The sequence below is a fragment of the Macrobrachium nipponense genome, chromosome 24, assembly GCF_015104395.2.
Source record: "Macrobrachium nipponense isolate FS-2020 chromosome 24, ASM1510439v2, whole genome shotgun sequence".
Taxonomy (NCBI): Eukaryota; Metazoa; Arthropoda; class Malacostraca; order Decapoda; family Palaemonidae; genus Macrobrachium; species Macrobrachium nipponense.
Genome location: NC_061091.1, coordinates 29,704,966 through 29,725,359, shown reverse-complemented (window position 1 = coordinate 29,725,359; position 20,394 = coordinate 29,704,966). Strand labels below are relative to the sequence as shown.

Sequence of the window (20,394 nt, the reverse complement as noted above, 5' to 3'; positions counted from 1 at the left end):
CTTCCTCGAGGCCAGTGATAATAAATTTGTGACTAACGCCTTCACAGCGGGACGTCATTCATCTATTTCAGTTATATTCATAACGCAGAATATGTTTCATTCAGGAAAGTTTAGTAGAAGTATAAGCTTGAATTGCTCACATTATATTCTAATGAAAAATCGTGATTTTAGTCAAATTGAAACTTTAGGTCGGCAGTTATTTGGCCGTCAAAAAGCTTCAGCCTTTTCGGACATATATAAAAAGGCCCTATCACATAACCGCTATGGTTATTTGTTAGTAGACTTCGCTCCGTCAACACCTGAAGTGTTACAGCTCCGAACTAAATATTCTGGGTAAACGATATCAATAGCTTATCAATATGGATAAAGAACGGATAAAACTGCTAAAAACTTTGTACGGAGATGCACGGGTGTGGGTAGTTTCAGCGGGGTGGACTCTTTATTCAGAGTAGCGAAAAATCTGAATAGCCAAATTACTCGTGAAAATGTTAAAGAATTCTTACGTGGACAAAAGTCTTACACACTGCATAAAGTCACTCGAAAAAAATTCCCCAGAAGAAAAATCATGTCACCTAAACCGAGAGTAATAGCGAGCACCGATTTAGCTGATATGTCCAAATTAGCTCGGTATAATAATGGGTTTAAATATTTGCTAGTCTTTATTGACGTGTTTTCCAGATATCTACAAATTGTTCCCTTGAAAAAGAAGGATGGTGTTACTATGCGTCGCTCTTTGAAGAAGGTTATCGAATCTACCGAATTTTTGGGAATTTCACGTTTGAATAGCGATGAGGGTAGGGAATATTATAACAAACACGTCAGAGAATATCTAGATAGTAAAAATATAAAATTATATAGCGTTTATTCGAGAGAAATAAAATCCTCTATAGCTGAAAGAGTCATAAGGACTATTAAGGGTCGTATATATAGATATCTCACACATAAGAATACCTTAAAATACATTAACGTCTTGCGCGACATTGTTCAGAGTTATAATCATACCCCCCATAGAAGTTTGGGTCGCACCCCGCAAGAGGTTCACGCATTAACGGATAGAGATGACATTGAACGTCAATTCTCGAGCATGTATAAAAAGGCTGTTCTCGTTAATCCTCCTGCCATTTCGCTCTTGAATGTTGGAGACGTTGTACGTATTGCCGATGAGCGTCGCAACGCAATTTTAGGAGGGGATACAATTCAAAATACTCTGGAAATTTTTAAAATCCGAAAAGTGGATACAAGGCAAAATCTGGTCGTATACTTCTTGGAAGATTTAGCGGGTGAAGAAATAAAGGGCGTATTTTATCGTGAAGAATTAATTCGCACAAATCTACCAGAAACGTATGATATCACTATTCTGGGAAGGAGGAGGAATGATAATAAAACTCAATATTACGTTCATTGGAAAGTTTATCCGAGTCAATTCAATTCCTGGGTTGATGAATCTCAAATTGTACGGATATGAACCGTAAGCAACCTTTAATACGTAAAAATAAAAAACTTTATTTATTCATCTCTGGTTTATCACCCAGTGAAAGAAGTAAAGTTATTCCCATCTTAAACGGTGGTTTGGTATCTACTCTCTCGGAAATTTTTAGAAATTTTCTTTGTGGTAATCTAACTCAAGATAAGAAGTTTATTAAAATACTTAAGAAATTGTAGACGAGAAATTCATCTTGTGTCCTTGAAAACAACGTCCATATCTAAGAAGAAAAATATACTGAAAAGTCGTAAAGGGGGGACTATTCTATCGGTTTTATTGCCTATTGCTGCGAGTTTGGTAGGGAGTCTTTTTAATTGAAAATGAAGGAGTTTTACGTTATCCCTGCCATTACCTATGAGAGGTTAATGAATAGAAAAGAGGTTTGTGATGGTGATATTAATAACCTAGAGGGTACTGGCAAGTTGGATACGGCAGCTGTTAGTAGTAGCGGACACGTCTCCCTTAATATCCAAAAACCACCTATGCCGGCTATATCGCTCACGGGACCTCCTCCTCCTCCTCCTCCCCCTCCTATAGAAAATGTAGGTGCAGTGACTGGAGGGGAGGAGGTGGTAAACGCCCCCATTACATTGAAAACAATTAAAGGGGACATGACTCGCAAAAAGAGCAATCCCGATTTAACAGGTATTATTCCAATATTTTTTAAAGAACCCCAAAAGTCATACGTTACGGCTTTTTGTTAAGCACTTACAAGATTCTAACACGGTTGAATGGAATGAAGAAGGAGATTTAACTCATCCGCTCGCAGTTATAATATTTTAGATATAGCTCGAGAATTTCAAGGGAATAAAAAACCCACGTTGATAATATTTCGAATTATCGCTACTTCATTGAAATGGCGGGGGTTAAAGATTGGATGTTAAGGAATATAGCCATTAAAAAGCAAATCGAAACGTGGCGAAATATGGGGAAAAAGGGAGGAGGAGGAGGAAGAGGAGGAGGAGGAGGGGGTGGGAAGGTGAGGGCGGGACATGCGAAAAACAAGATGGCGAGTGGTGTGGTGCTTATTAACATTTTAGGAACAATGATATCGGAGCTGTTTAGTCACGTGATACTGATTTGATAAAATGAGTCATGTGTGGATGACTTGAAGGATTGTCACATCAAGACGTGAACTCTCGCCATGGCTTCATCAACCTCTTCGTACAAGTTAGTGAAAACTTGTTAGCTAAATTTAAAAGCTTTGAGGTGTTAGGATGAAACGTCGTCGTTCTTCGATACACGGTCGGGAAAGTGCTGCGAGAAGATGTTTGTGGTATATACTAAGGGCTGTGATGTGAAGGAACAGGTTAGAAAATATATAGTAGCCGTAGTATGTTTCGTTGAAGTATTGTTTTTGAAAAAGCGAATGCGCATATTATCGCGTTCGTGTTTGTACAGTTTTTTTCTAATGTATGTATTTGTATGGAATATTAATTCATTCCCCTGTATTTAGGATTGGTTATAAATATAAAATAACAATTCCGTCTGTAATTTGATTTTTCAACCTCTTTCAAACTCGGTATAATAAATAAACAAAATTGAAATGTGTACCTTTGTCCTTGTGTTCGCCACCTAGATTATGACTCAAATTCTATGAAAAATAAAATTTCACGTTGGGGTGAAGTCAGCTGGGCAAATATGGCGATAAGGTCTCGTTTCTTCATATGTGTGTGTGTGTGCGTGATTCATCATCAGATAACATTGACTCTGATATGGTTATTGGGGGAGATATCACATGTGGATGAAGTCAGTCGCCAAATATCCTTTTTTCATGATACTCTGAATATCTAAGCAGCTGTGTATATATATATAAAACAAAATGTAACGGCTGAGAGAGAGGGAGAGGGAGGGAGGGAGGGAGAGAGAGTATATTCGCAATGTGCATATATAAATTTAGAGATTTTATAGGAGGAGGATGAGGTAAACGTCCCGGTTACTTTGAAAACAATTAAAGGGGACATGAGTCGCAAAAAACAGTGAACTGAGTCTATTTGGGGTCGGGGTGGGGTCAAGTTTTATTCCCGTAGAGTTACGTGACATCACAGGGGTAGAAAAGTGGAGTCAATTTGGGGTGGGGGTTGAAATGTTGGTTTTTATTCCCGGAGAGTTATGTGACGTCACAGGGGGTAGGAAAGGTGGAGTCAATTTGGGGTCAGGGGTTGAAAGAATGGTTTTATTCCCAGAGAGTTATGTGACGTCACAGGGGTAGAATAGTGGAGTCAATTTGGGGTGAGGGGTTGAAATGTTGGTTTTTATTCCCGGAGAGTTACGTGACGTCACAGGGGGTAGGAAAGGTGGAGTCAATTTGGGGTCAGGGGTTGAAAGAATGGTTTTATTCCCAGAGAGTTACGTGACGTCACAGGGTAGAATAGTGGAGTCAATTTGGGGTGAGGGGTTGAAATGTTGGTTTTTATTCCCGGAGAGTTACGTGACGTCACAGGGGATAGGAAAGGTGGAGTCAATTTGGGGTGAGGGCTTGAAATGTCGGTTTTATTCCCGGAGAGTTACGTGACGTCACAGGGGGTATGTCAGGGGTTGAAAGAATGGTTTTATTCCCTTAGAGTTACGTGACGTCACAGGGGGTAGGAAAGGTGGAGTCGATTTGGGGTTAGGGGAGGCCACGCCCCCCTAATATGAGCTCATGTACGTACATGAGCTTGTTAGACAAATGGAGTCAATTATGTTGGGGTCAGGGGTGGCCACGCCCCCCAGAATAGTGGAGGGTTGAAAGGATGGTTTTATTCCCTTATAGTTATGTGACGTCACAGGGGTAGAAAAGTGGAGTCGATTTGGGGTTAGGGGAGGCCACGCCCCCCTAATATGAGCCCATGTACGTACATGAGCTTGTAAGACAAATGGAGTCAATTTGGGGTCAGGGGTGGCCACGCCCCCCAGAATAGTGGAGGGTTGAAAGGATGGTTTTATTCCCTTATAGTTATGTGACGTCACAGGGGTAGAAAAGTGGAGTCGATTTGGGGTTAGGGGAGGCCACGCCCCCCTAATATGAGCTCATGTACGTACATGAGCTTGTAAGACAAATGGAGTCAATTATGAGCTCATGTACGTACATGAACTTATCATACATATGGAGTCAATTATGAGCTCATGTACGTACATGAGCTTATAATACAAATGGAGTCAATTTTGGGTCAGGGTGGCCACGCCCCCCAGAATAGTGGAGTCTATATGGGGTCAGGGTGGCCACACCCCCCAGACAAGTGGAGTCTATATGGGGTCAGGGTGGCCACACCCCTTTTGGGGGTTTTGGGGTTGGTGGTCCCCGCCCCTTTTTAGAGGGCCTCACGTAACTACATGATCCAATCAGGAGGGTGGAGTGGGGTAGCACCCCTTTTGGGGGTTTTGGGGGTTGCCCCGCCCCGCCCCGTTTTTAGGCCTCACGTACGTACATGAGCCAATCAGGAGGGGGGAGGGGGGTAGCCACGCCCCTTGGGGGGTGGGGGGGGGGGGGCGGGGGGCGGGGGGCGGGCTAGAAAAGTGGAGTCTATATGGGGTCTTTTCCTCTACTTATATATCTATATATATATATATATATATATATATATATGATATATCATATATATATATATATATCTATATATATATATATATATATATATATATATACACTATATATATATATATATATATATATATATATATATATTATATATATATATAACACTATTTTCACTGACATTACTGTGGATTGCCTGACTAGTTTGGTGACTCATACGATTAAATGAGATTTTTAAAAAATGTTTTATATGCCTTGTAGACTGAAACGGGTGTTGAATCTCTGATGAGGGATTGCTCAATTCATAATTTACCATTTCGTACATACCTTCGATCATTGCGTCAAGGGAATCCTGACAGTCACACAGATGGATTTCCTTGTTGAGGGCAGTCACAGTGGTCACCAGACCCGATTTCATGTGCAGGAATGCTATGGTCTGACCTTGTCTTTTGAAGTCGTCTGTCACGGATTTTATGCCCTGGGTCAGAAAGAGATTGAGCGTTAGATCTTTCCACTTGAAAGACCTTGTTATCACTATAGTTTTACTTTAGTTAATATGTTGATTTATTTGTTTATCTGGTAAATGATTTCTTTCTGTATCTCCCTTTACCTTCTGCTACTTCTTTCCAATGCACACCTTATTCTTTGGAAGCTTGAATTTCAAGTAAGTGGACCATGTGGGGGTGTTCCATATGAATAGGGTTCAACTTCTGAATAATAATAATAATAATAATAATAATAATAATAATAATAATAATAATAATAATAATAATAATAATAATAATAATAATAATAATAATTCAGCAGAAACCTGAAGACAAAATCCCAAGCTCTTTCTGGCTGGTAACAGGACCTATTCATGTATTAATTTGTCTTCTTTCTTTTATTCACAGGAAATTTGTTCTTCCTTGTCTTTGACTTAAACCCACTAAACATTTTCAGCCTTGCGACAAATCAAACATCTGTTAATTATGTTTCTAAGTGACAACAGAAAACCCAGGTTCAATGTTATGTTTCTAAGTGACAACAGAAAACCCAGGTTCAATGTCTGCCTAGCCGAAGAATTACTTGTCTTCTACACTTTCTTTTATTTGTGGATAAGTTGTTCTGCTCTGCATTTACTCTACATTCACTGAATGTTTTCAGTCATGCAATAAAGCAAACATCTGTCAATTACATTTCCAAATAACAGGAAAACCAGGATGAATGTCTGACCATCCTTAGAACTACAATAAAAGCAACAGTCTACTCAAATGTCACCTTTGCCGAGCTATAATCCATAGCATCCATGTAGGTGCAGTCCACAACAACTGGCAGAGTGCCCCATGCTTGGTTGACACCAGCCTTCCGGATGGCTGTCTGGACATGAGAGATGCCCGGATAGCTGAGACCTCGGGTGGGGGTCACCAGAACATATTTAGCCTTCTGACTCTGAAAGAGTGAGGTATGCGGAAGCTGTTGCATTTGTGGTGAATGCAAGGAGGGAGGAACTAGTGCATCTGATGGGAGTCCACTTGTTGCTTATTAACTGAGATAACCTTTTGGCAAGGTTGATGTTAAATATGACGACCAAAAATGGAAGTTCAATCATAATTTGCCCTCATGATGGACTTATTCCAACTGATGAGATTTTTAGTGAATCTGTCCTATGAACGAAGAGAAAAGGATATTCAAAGCACTATTAATGCCTCTAGACTCTACCTGAGAAGTCTTCTCATTTTTCAGAAGTATGGAACATTGGGTCATCTATAGCAGTTCTGTGACCTTGGTGAGCGAAGATTCATTTCTCACTTGATTTGCCATCTATGAAGGTTAAAGACAAAAAAAAAAAAAAAAAAAAAAAAAATGAGCCAGGTGTCCCTCACAAAAATGTCGAGAAATTTTGTGAGAGCCCTATGTACAAAATGGCTACTGTCAGCCAAGCTGGAAATTAACTGTTTAATGGTTTGGCCCACAGTGCTGAAACTACTTGGGTAAAAAAATTAATAAATAATGTAGATTTATTGATATGACCTATTTTTTACCTTCAAATTCAAGATGGCCACCAATTGTTGGCTCTTTAAAAGTTAATTTTTCAAAATCATCACAGAACCTTAATATTGGGCTCTGCTCATACTGAGTTCAGCTATAGGCAGTAAAATTACAAGTAGGCTACACACATGCTATCTCAAAGGTCAATAGATCAAGGTTAGTGGACGATGGGAAACAAACTTTACTATGTTTTCCATTAGTTACCTGGATTATATTGATCAACTGGTCCCATCATTCCATTATGAACCTCAAAATAATTTAACACTTCTCAATAATATGAGATATCTCTGAAATTGTCTTCTGCAGTAATTCAACAAAGAATAACAAGCCCTACATGCAAGTGACGTGAGAACACACTTACTCTAATGTTAAGTTTACACATTCATGTCACTGAAAAATTCGTTGCTACACTAACATGCTTTGTTTAAACTAACTTTTTATACTCAACATTATTCACTAGTTCAAAGGGAATTTTATTCTTATGAATGTATGTATGACAGTTAATTAGTGTTAGCTAAGTTAGGTAATTCTATTGTTAGCTAGCTAACGTTAACATTAGCTCTCTCTCAACTTATGTCGACTGACATAATCTATCTGCTTGTCATGGAAAAAAGCATAACATAGCAACATAGCTCTGGAATGGCAGACACACTGGTTACAGCAGGGGTAGTATTGGAGGGGTCTGTAGATCAACCACTACACCTGTGGTGTGCACTTCATCTTACTCTGGTGAGTTTCTAATTCATAAATGAAAAGCAAAGATTCTTAAGCATGGAGGGCTATCAGAGGACACCAAGGAGAATCTCAAGACCTTACGCAATGCTCAATCAGGCACTCAGGAGGCTCTACAGAAAGCTCACAAGGATCTTGAGGAGGTTGGTGATATAGAAGAGCTGATTAACAAAGTTTATGAGAAACCTGGTATAGACATGGGGGACTTTTGGGTCTCATTCCTGGAAATGACCATCCCACTTGCACAATGTATTGATGCATGTCATTCAAGAAATAGTACAGAGTACCTACTGTCAAGTGTCAACACAGAACATGCTGTCTGGACTGATGGCATTGACAACCATGATTATGGAAGGTGGTTGCCAGATTATTGGGCAATGTTCTCTTCGTTGTCAGATGAGAAAATGGAATTCTTCAACATTCACTTCACCTAGTCAATGATAGGGCTACCTTACTCCTGTCAGCAACTCAATCTTTAGACAGAAATAACTATGAATCTGGACTCGAAGCTAAAACAATGATGGAGTCCCCTTCTACAGAATGAGAAGCAATTGTTCTCAAAAACAAGAAATGCAAACAACGTTACAGGGTGCTCATGTGAAGGTTGACCATATGGAGTGATCGGGACTGGCAGCCCTAGTGGACCTTGCAGAGGGATCAGGAATAGTCCAACTTGAGTCAGCCCTTGAAAGGAGAGTGACTGAGGGGTGCCTTTCACTCTGCAATGTAGATGGGTCAATGTGCAAGACTCTGAGCAGCAAGTTGTTAGAGCTCTTCCAGCTAGAACCAACAAGTGAAAAACCAAGAGACCATGTTAGCCTTGTGGAGATGGAGCTGATTTGGTGGCTTGCCACTCCACATCAGAAGACTGTGAGTCTCGGAAGTGGGATGGTTCAGAGTACCCTGGGGTGACTACTTGAATAAAATCTGTGCTATGATCTCCTCACACCACGCCAATGCATACCTTATCATCCTTGTCAATGACATATATGACCTTCCCTTCAGCATCAAGGATGATGAGCACGATTGCTGGGCAGAAAATCATCCTAAAGGTCCAAATGTTTTCCCCAAGCCCAAAGACAGGTTCCCAAGTGCCACTGAGTTCAGCTAATTCATGGACAATTCTGAAAACAAGATCAGACAACAGAAACTTGAAAAGAAACAGCTGAAAAGACAAGTGGGTCAGGTGCAGGGTGATATCATATACTGCGAGGAAAAAACGTCAACCAACGTGAGCACTGGCATGACTAATGGGGACTATGTCTTCAGACTTTAGAAGCAGAGACAATGCTGCTGTCTGCCTATGCAAAAGTGTGCCAGTAAGTACACTGGACCTGTTGTACTAGACTACCAGGACACAGATGTGTAGTTCAAGCAGCTTATATCTCACAATTAGTCAGAGGTGATCTGGTGATTAAACACAAGCATGTATTAATCAACTGCCGTGCCATACCTTCCAAGTGTTGGGGAAGGTGAAGATCAATTTCGAGGTAAGAGAGCTCTTGGGACGAGTGGGGTTGAGTTTGGAATTGAAACATAAGGTCAGAGCAGATATGAAGGCTGTCCTCTCCATCGTTTATGCTGAGAGTGCAGATGTGAGCTGTGGGAAGGCAAGAGCTTCCAAATGGCACAAACTGAAGAATAAGTGTACAATCCATCTCTCACCTGATAACGACTCTTTGAATCTTTATATGGAAAGGACAAACTATCTTACATATTGCTAGCTCAATTACAACCTGCAAGAGCATCCTCCCATTGGTCGCTACTGGGAACTAGTGAACGGAAAGTGTTGAGAAGTGTGTCACACCCTGTTCCCCTTGCCCCAGCAGCTTACACCTCAACTGCTCAAATAAGAGTAGCAGTGACGGTGACAAAGAGGAATGTGTGTTGAGATTCAACAGATTCCGATGTAGATTCTTTTTAGTTAATATTAGAAAAAAAAATTTAATAAAAAGAACACCAAGCTAAAGAATCTTCTGTCTCCTTGCTTTCATTGGTTCCATCCCAGACATCTGATGATCAATGTGAAAGTTGTAATTTCACTGTTTATATCTGAACTCAGTATGAGAAGACCTCTCATTGGAGCCCAATTTTAATGCTCAATGATGATTCTGAAAAATTGACATTGAAAGATCCAACAATTGGCAGCCCTCTTGAATTTGAAGGTCAAAGATAGGTCAAATCAGTAAATCTACATAATTTTTGTATTTGTTGGCCCAAATAGTCTCAGAAACCATGTTGTATGTATTATGCAGCATCTGTGAGCCAAAAAATTAAAAAGTTAATAATTTCTAGCTTGGCTGATGGTAGCCATTTTAGATATAGGGCTCTCAAAAAATTTCCCCACATTTTTGTGAGGGGCACTCTGGGTAATTTTTTTCTTTAACCTTTTTAGATGACAAATCCAGTGAGAAATGAACCTTCGCTCTCCATGGTCACGGAACTGCCATAAATGACTCAACTAACAGCTTATCAAAACTTCCTTGAAATATTTTGTACTTCTGGATAAGGACCGAGCATCAAACAATTACAAACAACCAAATCCATGAGGTTTTTAATATAAAATACTTACACTTGTGTAGCCATAGGAAACTACCACTTTTGGTGTCGCCACTGAGTAAAGCAGCATTGCCAGATCTACCCCAATGCCCAGCAGGATCCCCCACTCCAGCCCCCATGCGAGGCAGGCGATGAAAGTACCCATTAGAGGAATGAGGTCGACCTTGTTGCTCCTCCAAAGAGGCTTCAGGACTTCGTAATCTACCATGTTCAGCACTGCACCAATGATCACAGCAGCCAGGACCGAACGAGGGATGTAGCTGAAAGCAAAGAAAGGTCGCGATTATTTGTAAGTCTTGGTAGTTACTCTGGCACTATGTGCCGCTAGGGGATTGTTTAGTTATAATTAGATTCAAAGAAATGTTTAGAATTAATTATCAATGCTTGAATCTGAGTCTATTCTCACAGGTTAGCAGATATGAAAGACATAAACAGGCCGATAACTACTGTAATTCATATTGGAAAGTGTACTGTGTGTTATTCACTTATTGACTATAGTCCTGCCACCGCTACGAGACCTCTCTAGCATGGCGTTTAAAGATCTGTCCCGTTGCCAATTTTACAAAAACAATAACTGACACGTGTGTGACAGACCTTTGAATGTCTTTGAGACAAACCCTCAGGCTACAACTATAAGATTATAGGGGCTTTTCATTTCCCGGTACTTTAATCTCCTTCCTATTCAGCCCTGCTCTCGATCTCGCTCTTCTAAATCTTACAGCTGTCCGAGTGAGTGATTTTTCATGGGATAACATAGGCCCTCCATTCGCCTTTTCATCTAAAAAATACCTATTTATTTTGCATACGATTACCTTTTCTCGACTGTGAAGTTGATGTCTATCCATGGCTGAGATGACCAGGAATGACTTGTAAGTCGGTGCCAAAGCCACTTTACACTTCAGTGAGGCCATAACTTTATTGCCATATATATCGTATTCAAGCAATATTCAGTCATTGTTTCCTATCTATTATTCTGTCAGAGAGAGAGAGAGAGAGAGAGAGAGAGAGAGAGAGAGAGAGAGAGAGAGAGAGAGAGAGAGAGAGAGAGAGAGAGAGAGAGAGAGAGAGAGATCTGTCTGTATATGATTGTTTATTTTCTCACTCGTCAAACACTCTGTTATGCTTGCTTTATTTCATATTTCCTTGCTCACCAATTTATTCTATACCTACGACATTAAGAAATCAAAACATTTGTAGAAATGAGAAATGCCTCCAGACATATACCCTGACCACTGAAAGTACCCCTGGAGACTGTTTTAAGTGGCTTATACGTGGATTTAAACGCACATGGAACTGTTTGAAATACTTGCAACAGCACCAAAATGAGATGCCATGTTGATAGAAAATCTGATTCCGTTTCTTGTTATTGCATAAAAAACTCTATCAGTCGTGAACCTAAGTAATTGATTTAGAATTCTGCGTAATGGAAAAGATGATATTTGATATCTGTAATGGGAGAAATGGTTTTATCTCTCTGTTGTTGTTATAAATTTGGCAGATATGTGGAGATTAAGCACACTTGAGAGGACCCAAAAGAATGTGTGCAAAAAGACAAATGAAGAAGACTAATTAGTGCATAGTTAATGAAATTGTATTTTCAGAACTTTAAAACCATAATCTTTTATAACTGGGAAGTTGATTCCATGGAAAATTTCCTAACTTTCATTACCTGGTCAAACCTTTGCTAACCTTACTTTACCTTTTGTCTAACCTTTACTTAACTACTCTAACCTCTTCTAAACTTTGTTTTACCTAATCTAACCTAACCTAATGTTTCCTTGCATATACTCAATATGAAACTCGGCAATGCATTCAACCACTGAATTGTTGGTAGTTACTAAAAGGCAGGCGTTAAGAGTCCTAGGGCCAAGAGCACGATGACTCCAACGACGAAACATGCTGCAGGGGTCCGAACTCCACTGGTAGAGTTCACCGCAGAACGTGACATACAGGCTGTGATTGGCATTGATCTGTAAAAGACATATTGATTATTGAAATAGGAGCAAGGCCTATAGTCACTGTTATTTTATTTATCTATTTATTCTCTATTATCTGAATTACTCAATGTTTTACTTTTTCCAAAAAGAAACAATTGCCTAACCTAACCTAACATGGCCTGACTTGATCTAACCCTATCAAACCATCGTTATTACTTTACTAACAGTGTTTATAATCCTTTTACCCAAAGAAGGATCCAGCCAATGTACTGATGCCGAGAGAAAGGATTTCCTGATTGGCATCGAGGGCCTTCTTTCCTTTGGTGAAGGCTCCTCCGACAGCCACAAGGCCCAGGATGGCAGTGAAGGGCGACATGGCGATGCCGATACCCAGGTCGCTCATCATCTCGGTGAAGGACAGAGTCTTGTTGTCAATAGTTGTCGTGAAGGGAGGAAGAGACGGGGAAGGAATTCCTGGCTGGACGAAGCCTGCGAAATAACCTGAGAGTCACTACTACACTGTATGTGAGAAACATTACTTTCTTTCATTTACACATATTTCAACCATAAATTAAAGCACAAAACTACGTGGGTGTCGCCTAATGGATTGGTACGAAATTTGAACGATTAGGTTATTGCAAATTGATAGATTAGGTTATTGTAAATCAGAAATGGAAGAAGTCTACATTAGACACCAGAACTTTTAGGGGCTGCCGTGTTACTTCTGACCACAAACTTGTAATCTCCAAGATTAGAATAAAGTTAAAGGCCATTCAAGAAAAAAGGAGAAGTATAAAGTTTGATGTAGATAAGTTGAGAAATGAAAGAGTTAAACAGCAGTATGAGGTGAAGGTAGGAGGCAAATTTTCGGCATTAATTTGTATAGACAATATGGATATGGATTCAGAGGAATCCTGGGCAATATTAAGTTCAGATACTAAGGACATAGCAACAGAGGTGTTAGGTTATAAGAGAAGTAACAGCAAACATTGGTTCAGTGATGAAGCAAAAGCTTTAAATGAAGAGCAACAAAGGTTGAGAGTTCAAATGGACGATGAACAGGACCTAGAGAAGAAACAACAACTAAAAAGACGAAGAAATAGAAAGCTGAGAGAACTAAGTGATAGGGTGAAGCATGATGAAAACATGTTTTGGAAAGAAAGAGCTACCGAAGTTGAAGTAGCTATGGAAACTGGCGAGAGCAGGGCTATGTTTGCAGCTGTGAGATTCTTGAGGAACGCAAGCCAGAAAAATTTTGGAGGGAATGATGGCATGTTGAATGAAGATAGGAACTTGGTCACAGACGAAATGGAGAAAAGGAATCTGTTTGCAAGGTATTTTGAAAGACTCCTAAATGTTGGGGCTACTGGTAGGGACGAGTGCATTGCAGATTTAAACGAGGCACTGGAGGTACAAGAACAAGATATTAGTGCAGAAGAGGTGATAGATGCCTTAAAATCTATAAAAAATGGAAAAACTGCTGGTGTGTGTGGGATAACTGCGGAGATGCTAAAAGCAGGAGGACGAAGGATGATAGAGGCCTTAAGAGTTGTTTTTAGGATAGTTTGGAGAACAGAGCTGGTACCAAGTGATTGGAAAAAGTAAAATTATGATAAGGGAAGCAAAAGGGAGTGTGGTAACTATTGGGGCATAAGTTTACCGTCAGTCCCAGGGAAGATATTCATGAGTGATACTTAACAGAATAAGACCTATCGGAGAAGAGAAACTTAGAGAACAGCAGTGTGGTTTTAGAAGTGGAAAGTCAATAGTGGATCAAATTTCTACCTTAAGACAGATAATTGAGAAGAGATGGGAGTATGCAAAGCCAATATTCTGTGCTTTTATAGACTTGGAGAAGCATATGACTCAGTATGGAGAGATGGAATGTGGAGAGTGGGAGAACACTATGGTATACCACTGAAAGTGATAAGGATACTAAAGAACTGGTACCAAGGTGTGTACAGATGGATGGACAGCGAAGTGACTGGTTCCCAGTTGGAAGTGGGCTAAGACAGGGATGTGTTATGTCACCCACCTTGTTTAATGTACATATTGACCACATAATGAGAAGAGTGATAGAGAATGAAAACAGCGGGGCTAGTATTGGTGGCGAAGTTTTTATAGATTTGGACTTCGCTGATGATGTTGCATTGGTTGCTGATACATGGCGGGTGCTGGTAGGTATGGTAATGAGGATGGAGACAGAGACACAGAATTTTGGCTTGAACATCAGCACAAAGAAGAGTGAGATCATGGTTGTGAGTAGGGATGACAGTTGGGTGCACATGGAGGATATGACAATCAGAGGACAGGAACTCAAGCAAGTGGAGAAGTTTGTATACTTGGGAAGTGTGGTAACAGCAGACGAGAGGCATAATGAAGATATACAAAGAAAAAAACTAGGAGCAACAAGAGCTTTTGAGGTTCTGAGAATGAACGTGTGGTCAAGGCATGAAATCAGCTTGAAAACTAAGATGAGAATATTTAATGTATGGTTCGTCCACCTGGGCACTGACCAGAACAGAGGAGAGAAGGTTGGATACTTTCGAGATGAATCTGCTGAGGAGGCTACTTGACATTAAATGGGACGATTATGTTAGGAATGAAGACATCAGGATGAGATTAAGGCAAAGGCCAGTCAGTATCAGGCTGAAGAAGGGAAGGCTGAAATGGTTTGGACATGTTGAGAGGATGGATGGGAATAGAGACAGACCCCAGGAAGAAGACCGCTGGGTAGACCAAGAATAAGGTGGATAGACATAATTGTCAGAGATCTTGAGGATGAAATCCAGAACCTAGAGGAAGCGAGGGAAATGGCTCGGGATAGAGACAGATGGAGAGGAACTGTATCAGCCTTATGCCACTGGCCAGTGGCGGGAAGATAAAGTAAAGTAAAAGTAAGTACACTTATGTTTACACTGAACCTTCACATACTAGCTTATTAGCTCTTGCATCTAAGAAGATAACTCGAATGAATTCCTGTAAGAGGGTTGTGCCATCAGCGAAGCTCACACAGTGCACTGTAGACACTAATTAAGGTCCTTTGCAGCATTCCCATTCCTTTTACTTTACCTCATATTGTCTTTCTTCCATTTTATTTTCCTCAACTCTCTCCTAACAATTGTTTCATAGGGCAACTGCAAATGTTTTTCTTCCTGTTACACCTATCAAACTTTCTACTCTCTATTTCATTTTCAGAGCTGAATGGCCTCATGGGTCCCAGCGCCTGGCCTTTGGCCTAAATTTTATATTCGAATTCCGAACTCAAATGAATGCAAAGTAGAGAATTAAAAATAAATTGTAATAATATAACTGGATGAAGAGTGTTCTGGTGATTACGTAAATTATTTAAACATCACAAATTACGAAAGAACAAAAAAGAAATGTATGAACGAGAGCTTATAGTTCCTCACCTGTCAGAGTAAATGGTTGTTCATTGCCGTCTAGCGTATAAGCAACCAGTGAAGCAATTATGACGACAAGGGCGTTTCTCCCGACTGACAAGAAAAACAACACCTGGCGCAGGACACGCTGTCCAAGGGCCTTACTCCCGGGAACAAGGAATCGAAATTTCATTGTCCTTAATGGCTTGACGAGAGAGGAGAAGAAGAAGAAAAGGTTAGTATTTATTAACGGATTAAGAACCTCTATAACAGCACTTCAGAAATGTGATATATGCGATAATATGGGGCTAATTGACTAATTAGATATTAAATTTCCAAGGACTGAGGTGGAATGATGAAAAACATCTTCCTAAGTTGAGGATTTATTCAGGACTAACGGATACAAAGGGCTTTGCAATGTGTACCCTGTAGACAAAGAAAAAAAAAAGTATGTCGCAGATTACTGTAATACCAGTAGTTGCGCACTCACAAGACACTCCCTCAATCGAGACATTCATGTTACCCAACTCCCATTTCCCTTACACATTTGACATGACTTTGTGCACTTAGACCCTTAGTCACTACATCAGCCATTACCTCTTTGGTTGACATATGGCACAGGTACACTTTCTCAAGTCTACACAACTCTAACATAATGATACATCACATCAATATGTTTGGTTCTGGCATGAAAGCCTTCATGCTCAGTCAACTTCATTGCACAGTTCAAAACACTTCCAGATCTACTACATAGCTTAAAAAGAAAACCTCTCTAAAACACTACCTCTTTACACGCATGGGTAATAGTACTCCGCTTCAGTACTCGACAATGCTGTCACTGCCTGCTTTCTACTCTCAACTAATAGGACCATTACAGAGTTCAAAAACATATCCTGACACAGATTTTCTCCCCTCGAAGTCAATTTCAAAATATGCATTACAAAACCTGTCACATCATTTTCAGATTTTGAATCATTAATTCCAAACTCCTGAGTTACTTTTAGGATCTGAAACCCCTTAGAACATCATGCCAGCGCTCCTTACCAAAACTATCATTGAATTGACTCAAGTAATTCACTGCTTATGCAACATCAGGTCAAGTACATAGTGACAAGTACAACAATCCACCAATCACTTGTTGATACGGCACATCTTTGGGACAGTCTATACTTTTACGTAACAATAGACACTTTCAATGGAAGTCTTAGCATTTACACAATCTAGCATTTCAAACTTGGATAACGCTTTCACAATAGGCTTTTTGGTCCAACTTGACGCTTACTTCAGTCCTCGTTATTCTCATTCTCAGACATCCAGAAACTTCTCCCAAATCTTTGGTATAAAAATGACTACACAGTGCAGTCTTCATTTTTTCAACAGGGCACGTATCATTAAAAAATATGAAAAAATCATCAACAAAAAGTACAACAATGACAAGTTTGGCTCCTTTCTTCCACACATAGACACATGGCTCATACTTAAACTTTTTGAAGCCAACTCCAACTAGAATGAAATGCACTTTCTCATACCAACATCTACTTGCCTGTTCATACACTGACTTATTCAGTTTACACACTTTACCACTATCCGTTACAAAAGCTTCAGGTTGGTACATATATATTTCCTCCATCAAGTCACCATTTAAAAAGACTAGAAAAATCAACATGGTGAATTTGCACATCAAGTTCAACAGACAGAGAAAAGAAAAGTCTCAGTGTACTGTATCTAACAACTGAGGCATATCTAAAAAATCAATACCATATTTTTGTGAGCATCCCACAGCTACCAGTCTAGCTTTGATAGCAACATCCCCATCACAATTCCGCTTAATCTTAAGAACCGATTTACACTTCACAACATTTTTACCAAGACGCTTCTCAACAAGATCTCATACATTATTTTCTACATAAGGCTGAATCTCTTCATTCATAGCTTTTTCCTGTGAATATTATCTTTGCCTCCCAGTGCCTGACTAACAGTATTTGCTTCAAAGTGATCATCAAACAACATTACAATACAAAAATGTAGTATACATCTCAAAATCAGAAAACTCTTTCCTTTTTCTGTCTCTCAGTGGGTACCTCCTATTTTGAACATTTTCATTAATTTCCCCACTAATTCTCTTACTTACATTTCCCTCCACAAAGTCACCATGTTCAGTATCACGGAACTCACCTTCTTCCTCATCAACAGGAACTTCCTCTTATAACATTTCCTTCAACCAAATCAACCACTGGAGAATAAACAACATCACTTACATCTGGCACACCCTCAGAGCAAGCAATAAACTTACCTTCATCAAATCTACACTATGCCCAACAGAAATACCCATTGGTTTATCAGGATCAAACGAGCGATATCCTTTGCTCTCTTTGTCATACCCAATAAAAACCAAACACTTAGTTCCTGCATCCAACTTGTCACCTATAACCTGCTTAGGCACATGCACATACACATTACAACCAAAAACTCTCAAATTACAATATTTCACAGACGGTCAAATAAATCTCTCTTCAGCAATACAATTATTAGCACCAGTATGGGGTACTTTGTTCTGAACATAAACAGCAGTATTGACAGCTTCTGCCCACAATTTCTTTGAGCATTGAGCGTTAAACATCATACCTCTAGCTGCTTCAAAAGTTGACCTATTTTGCCTTTTGGCAACACCATCCTGCTCTGGGGTATACCTAACACATCTCTATTGACAATTCCTTTACTCTTTGAAAAGGATGCAAATCATTATTTATATATTCACCTCCATTACCAGATCTGAAAACCTTCAGTACTTTTCCTTTCTGAGTTTCACAACATATTCCATAATTCAGTCCTTGGTTTTTTTCCTATTCACTAAAAAATAAATTCTGGTAAACTTAGAATAATCAACAACTGTGAGCACATACCTGGCATGTACAAGATCTAAGACCTCCGAATCTTTGGGCGAGATTGGACGTGGAAAACTTTGCCTTGATGGTTTACTTAAATGACAAGTAAAACAAATTTCATAATTTACATGTGTAAATTTCACACCATCTGAATGTGAACACAAAAACTTCAATTTTTTTTACCAATATGCCCTAATCTTTGATGCCACAGATCATAATCCTGAACATTACGTACAAAAACTGACTTAGTGTCTGGTTTTCCATCAAGAAGATACAAACAATTCTCTTGGCTTCCAGTGCCCAGAACGGAACCATTGCCAACACAGTCATCAGCATGAATAAAGTGACAACCTTTCGATGTTAACAGGACATTAATACCACGATCAGTACATTGACTTACAGACAACAAAGTAGTACTCAAACCAGGAACATGAAGAACATCTGACATTTTATCAACTGAATTATTTGATGTCAGTTTTATGCCAACTGTACCAGCAACCCCTAATCTTTCATTAAAACCAACAACACACCGCTAAATTTCACAGTCTTTGTAATTTACAAGAAATTTCTTGTCTGATGACATATGCCCTTCAGCACCAGAATTTGTCACTATTGCACTATCAGTCAGTTGAAGAGACAAAGCACACAAAAGTTTTCTTTGGAGTAAACTTCTTACCATCATCATTACATTTCTTTTCATACTTCTTCTCACTAGCAGGCGCCTAATAGTCCTTTGGCTTAGGACACTCCTTGATGGGATGCCCCTTTTCATGGCAGTGCCAACAGCACATATTTGATGTATCCTTCTGCCGCTTGTTATTGTTATCATTCTTGCCAGGAGACTTCTTGTTGGTAAAGAAAGCAGCACGATCACAAGTAACATCTCTAAGCTGACTATCATCCAGTAGTTTGGTGATGACAGTATCCAAAACCATTTCCTTTTCCCCAGCACACAGTCATACCAAACTGCCATACTCCCTAGTCAATCCTTGGAATATCATGGCTATCAGGTACTTCTCCCAGACTTTTCATTTCGTGATGTGTGCAATATAACCCTCCCCATCACTGAAGTCTTGAAATCTTGCCTGGCTCATGGCTTGAACCAGATATACGTACTTCCACCAATGGCCTTTGGTTTCAAACTTCTTCAGAGCTTACCATGCCTCTTTAGCTGTTTTTGCACTGTTCACGTACTCATAATTTTGAGTGTCTACCATGAGGCATATGTCGCAAGGTTCGTTCTTCACGGTGCTCCTTCCCATCTGCCACATGGATCCCTTGCACAGCCGACCACAATCCATGTCTTTAGTAATGGAGAAACACTAATTCTTGTAGTCTTCTCGCCCTTTCAACTTTGTGATTCCAAAACCGCATGGCCCCGAGCCAGGTTCACCCATCTTGAATCACGGAGTCCAATAGTACCTTCAATCCATAGATATAGAGGCTTCAATCTCTTGTTGAAATCAGTATCCTCTCTTCTGAATTAGCTCCTGACCCATAATCTGTGATAATATGGGGCTAATTGACTAATTACATATTAAGTTTACAAGGACTGAGGTGGAACGACGAAACACATCTTCCTAAGGTGAGGATTTATTCAGGACTAACGGATACAAAGGGGTTAACAATGTGTACCCACAGACAGAAAAATAAATTGCATGCCGCAGATTACAGCAATACCAACTGTTGCAAAATCACAACAATATAGAGGAAGTATTGGTCTAATTTAAAAACCATCTTTTTTTATCGAATGGCCTTACCTTCATAAGAGAATTTATCAAATGGCCTTACCTTCATAAGAGAAAGGACTTCAAATCCATTTCTTTGAGTATCAGCCTTACCTTCATGAGAGAAAGGACCACTATAC

At 39.7% G+C, this 20,394-nt stretch overlaps 1 protein-coding gene across 2 annotated transcripts in view; it reads right to left on the bottom strand.

Moving 5' to 3' along the window:
• LOC135205542 (sodium-independent sulfate anion transporter-like) overlaps positions 1–20,394 on the bottom strand; it is a 44,503-nt gene that overhangs the window by 13,090 nt on the left and 11,019 nt on the right. The window contains exons 5-11 of one of the 2 annotated variants that reach the window (XM_064236300.1): positions 20,369–20,394; positions 15,673–15,847; positions 12,505–12,748; positions 12,161–12,292; positions 10,336–10,582; positions 6,261–6,431; positions 5,328–5,478 (exon numbers count right to left, since the gene is read on the bottom strand). The exon at positions 20,369–20,394 is cut by the window's right edge and continues 195 nt beyond it. In XM_064236300.1, coding sequence (XP_064092370.1) covers positions 5,328–5,478; positions 6,261–6,431; positions 10,336–10,582; positions 12,161–12,292; positions 12,505–12,748; positions 15,673–15,847; positions 20,369–20,394 — 1,146 coding nt within the window. The remainder of the gene's footprint in view (positions 1–5,327; positions 5,479–6,260; positions 6,432–10,335; positions 10,583–12,160; positions 12,293–12,504; positions 12,749–15,672; positions 15,848–20,368) is intronic. The other variant, XM_064236301.1, reaches the window with a different exon arrangement.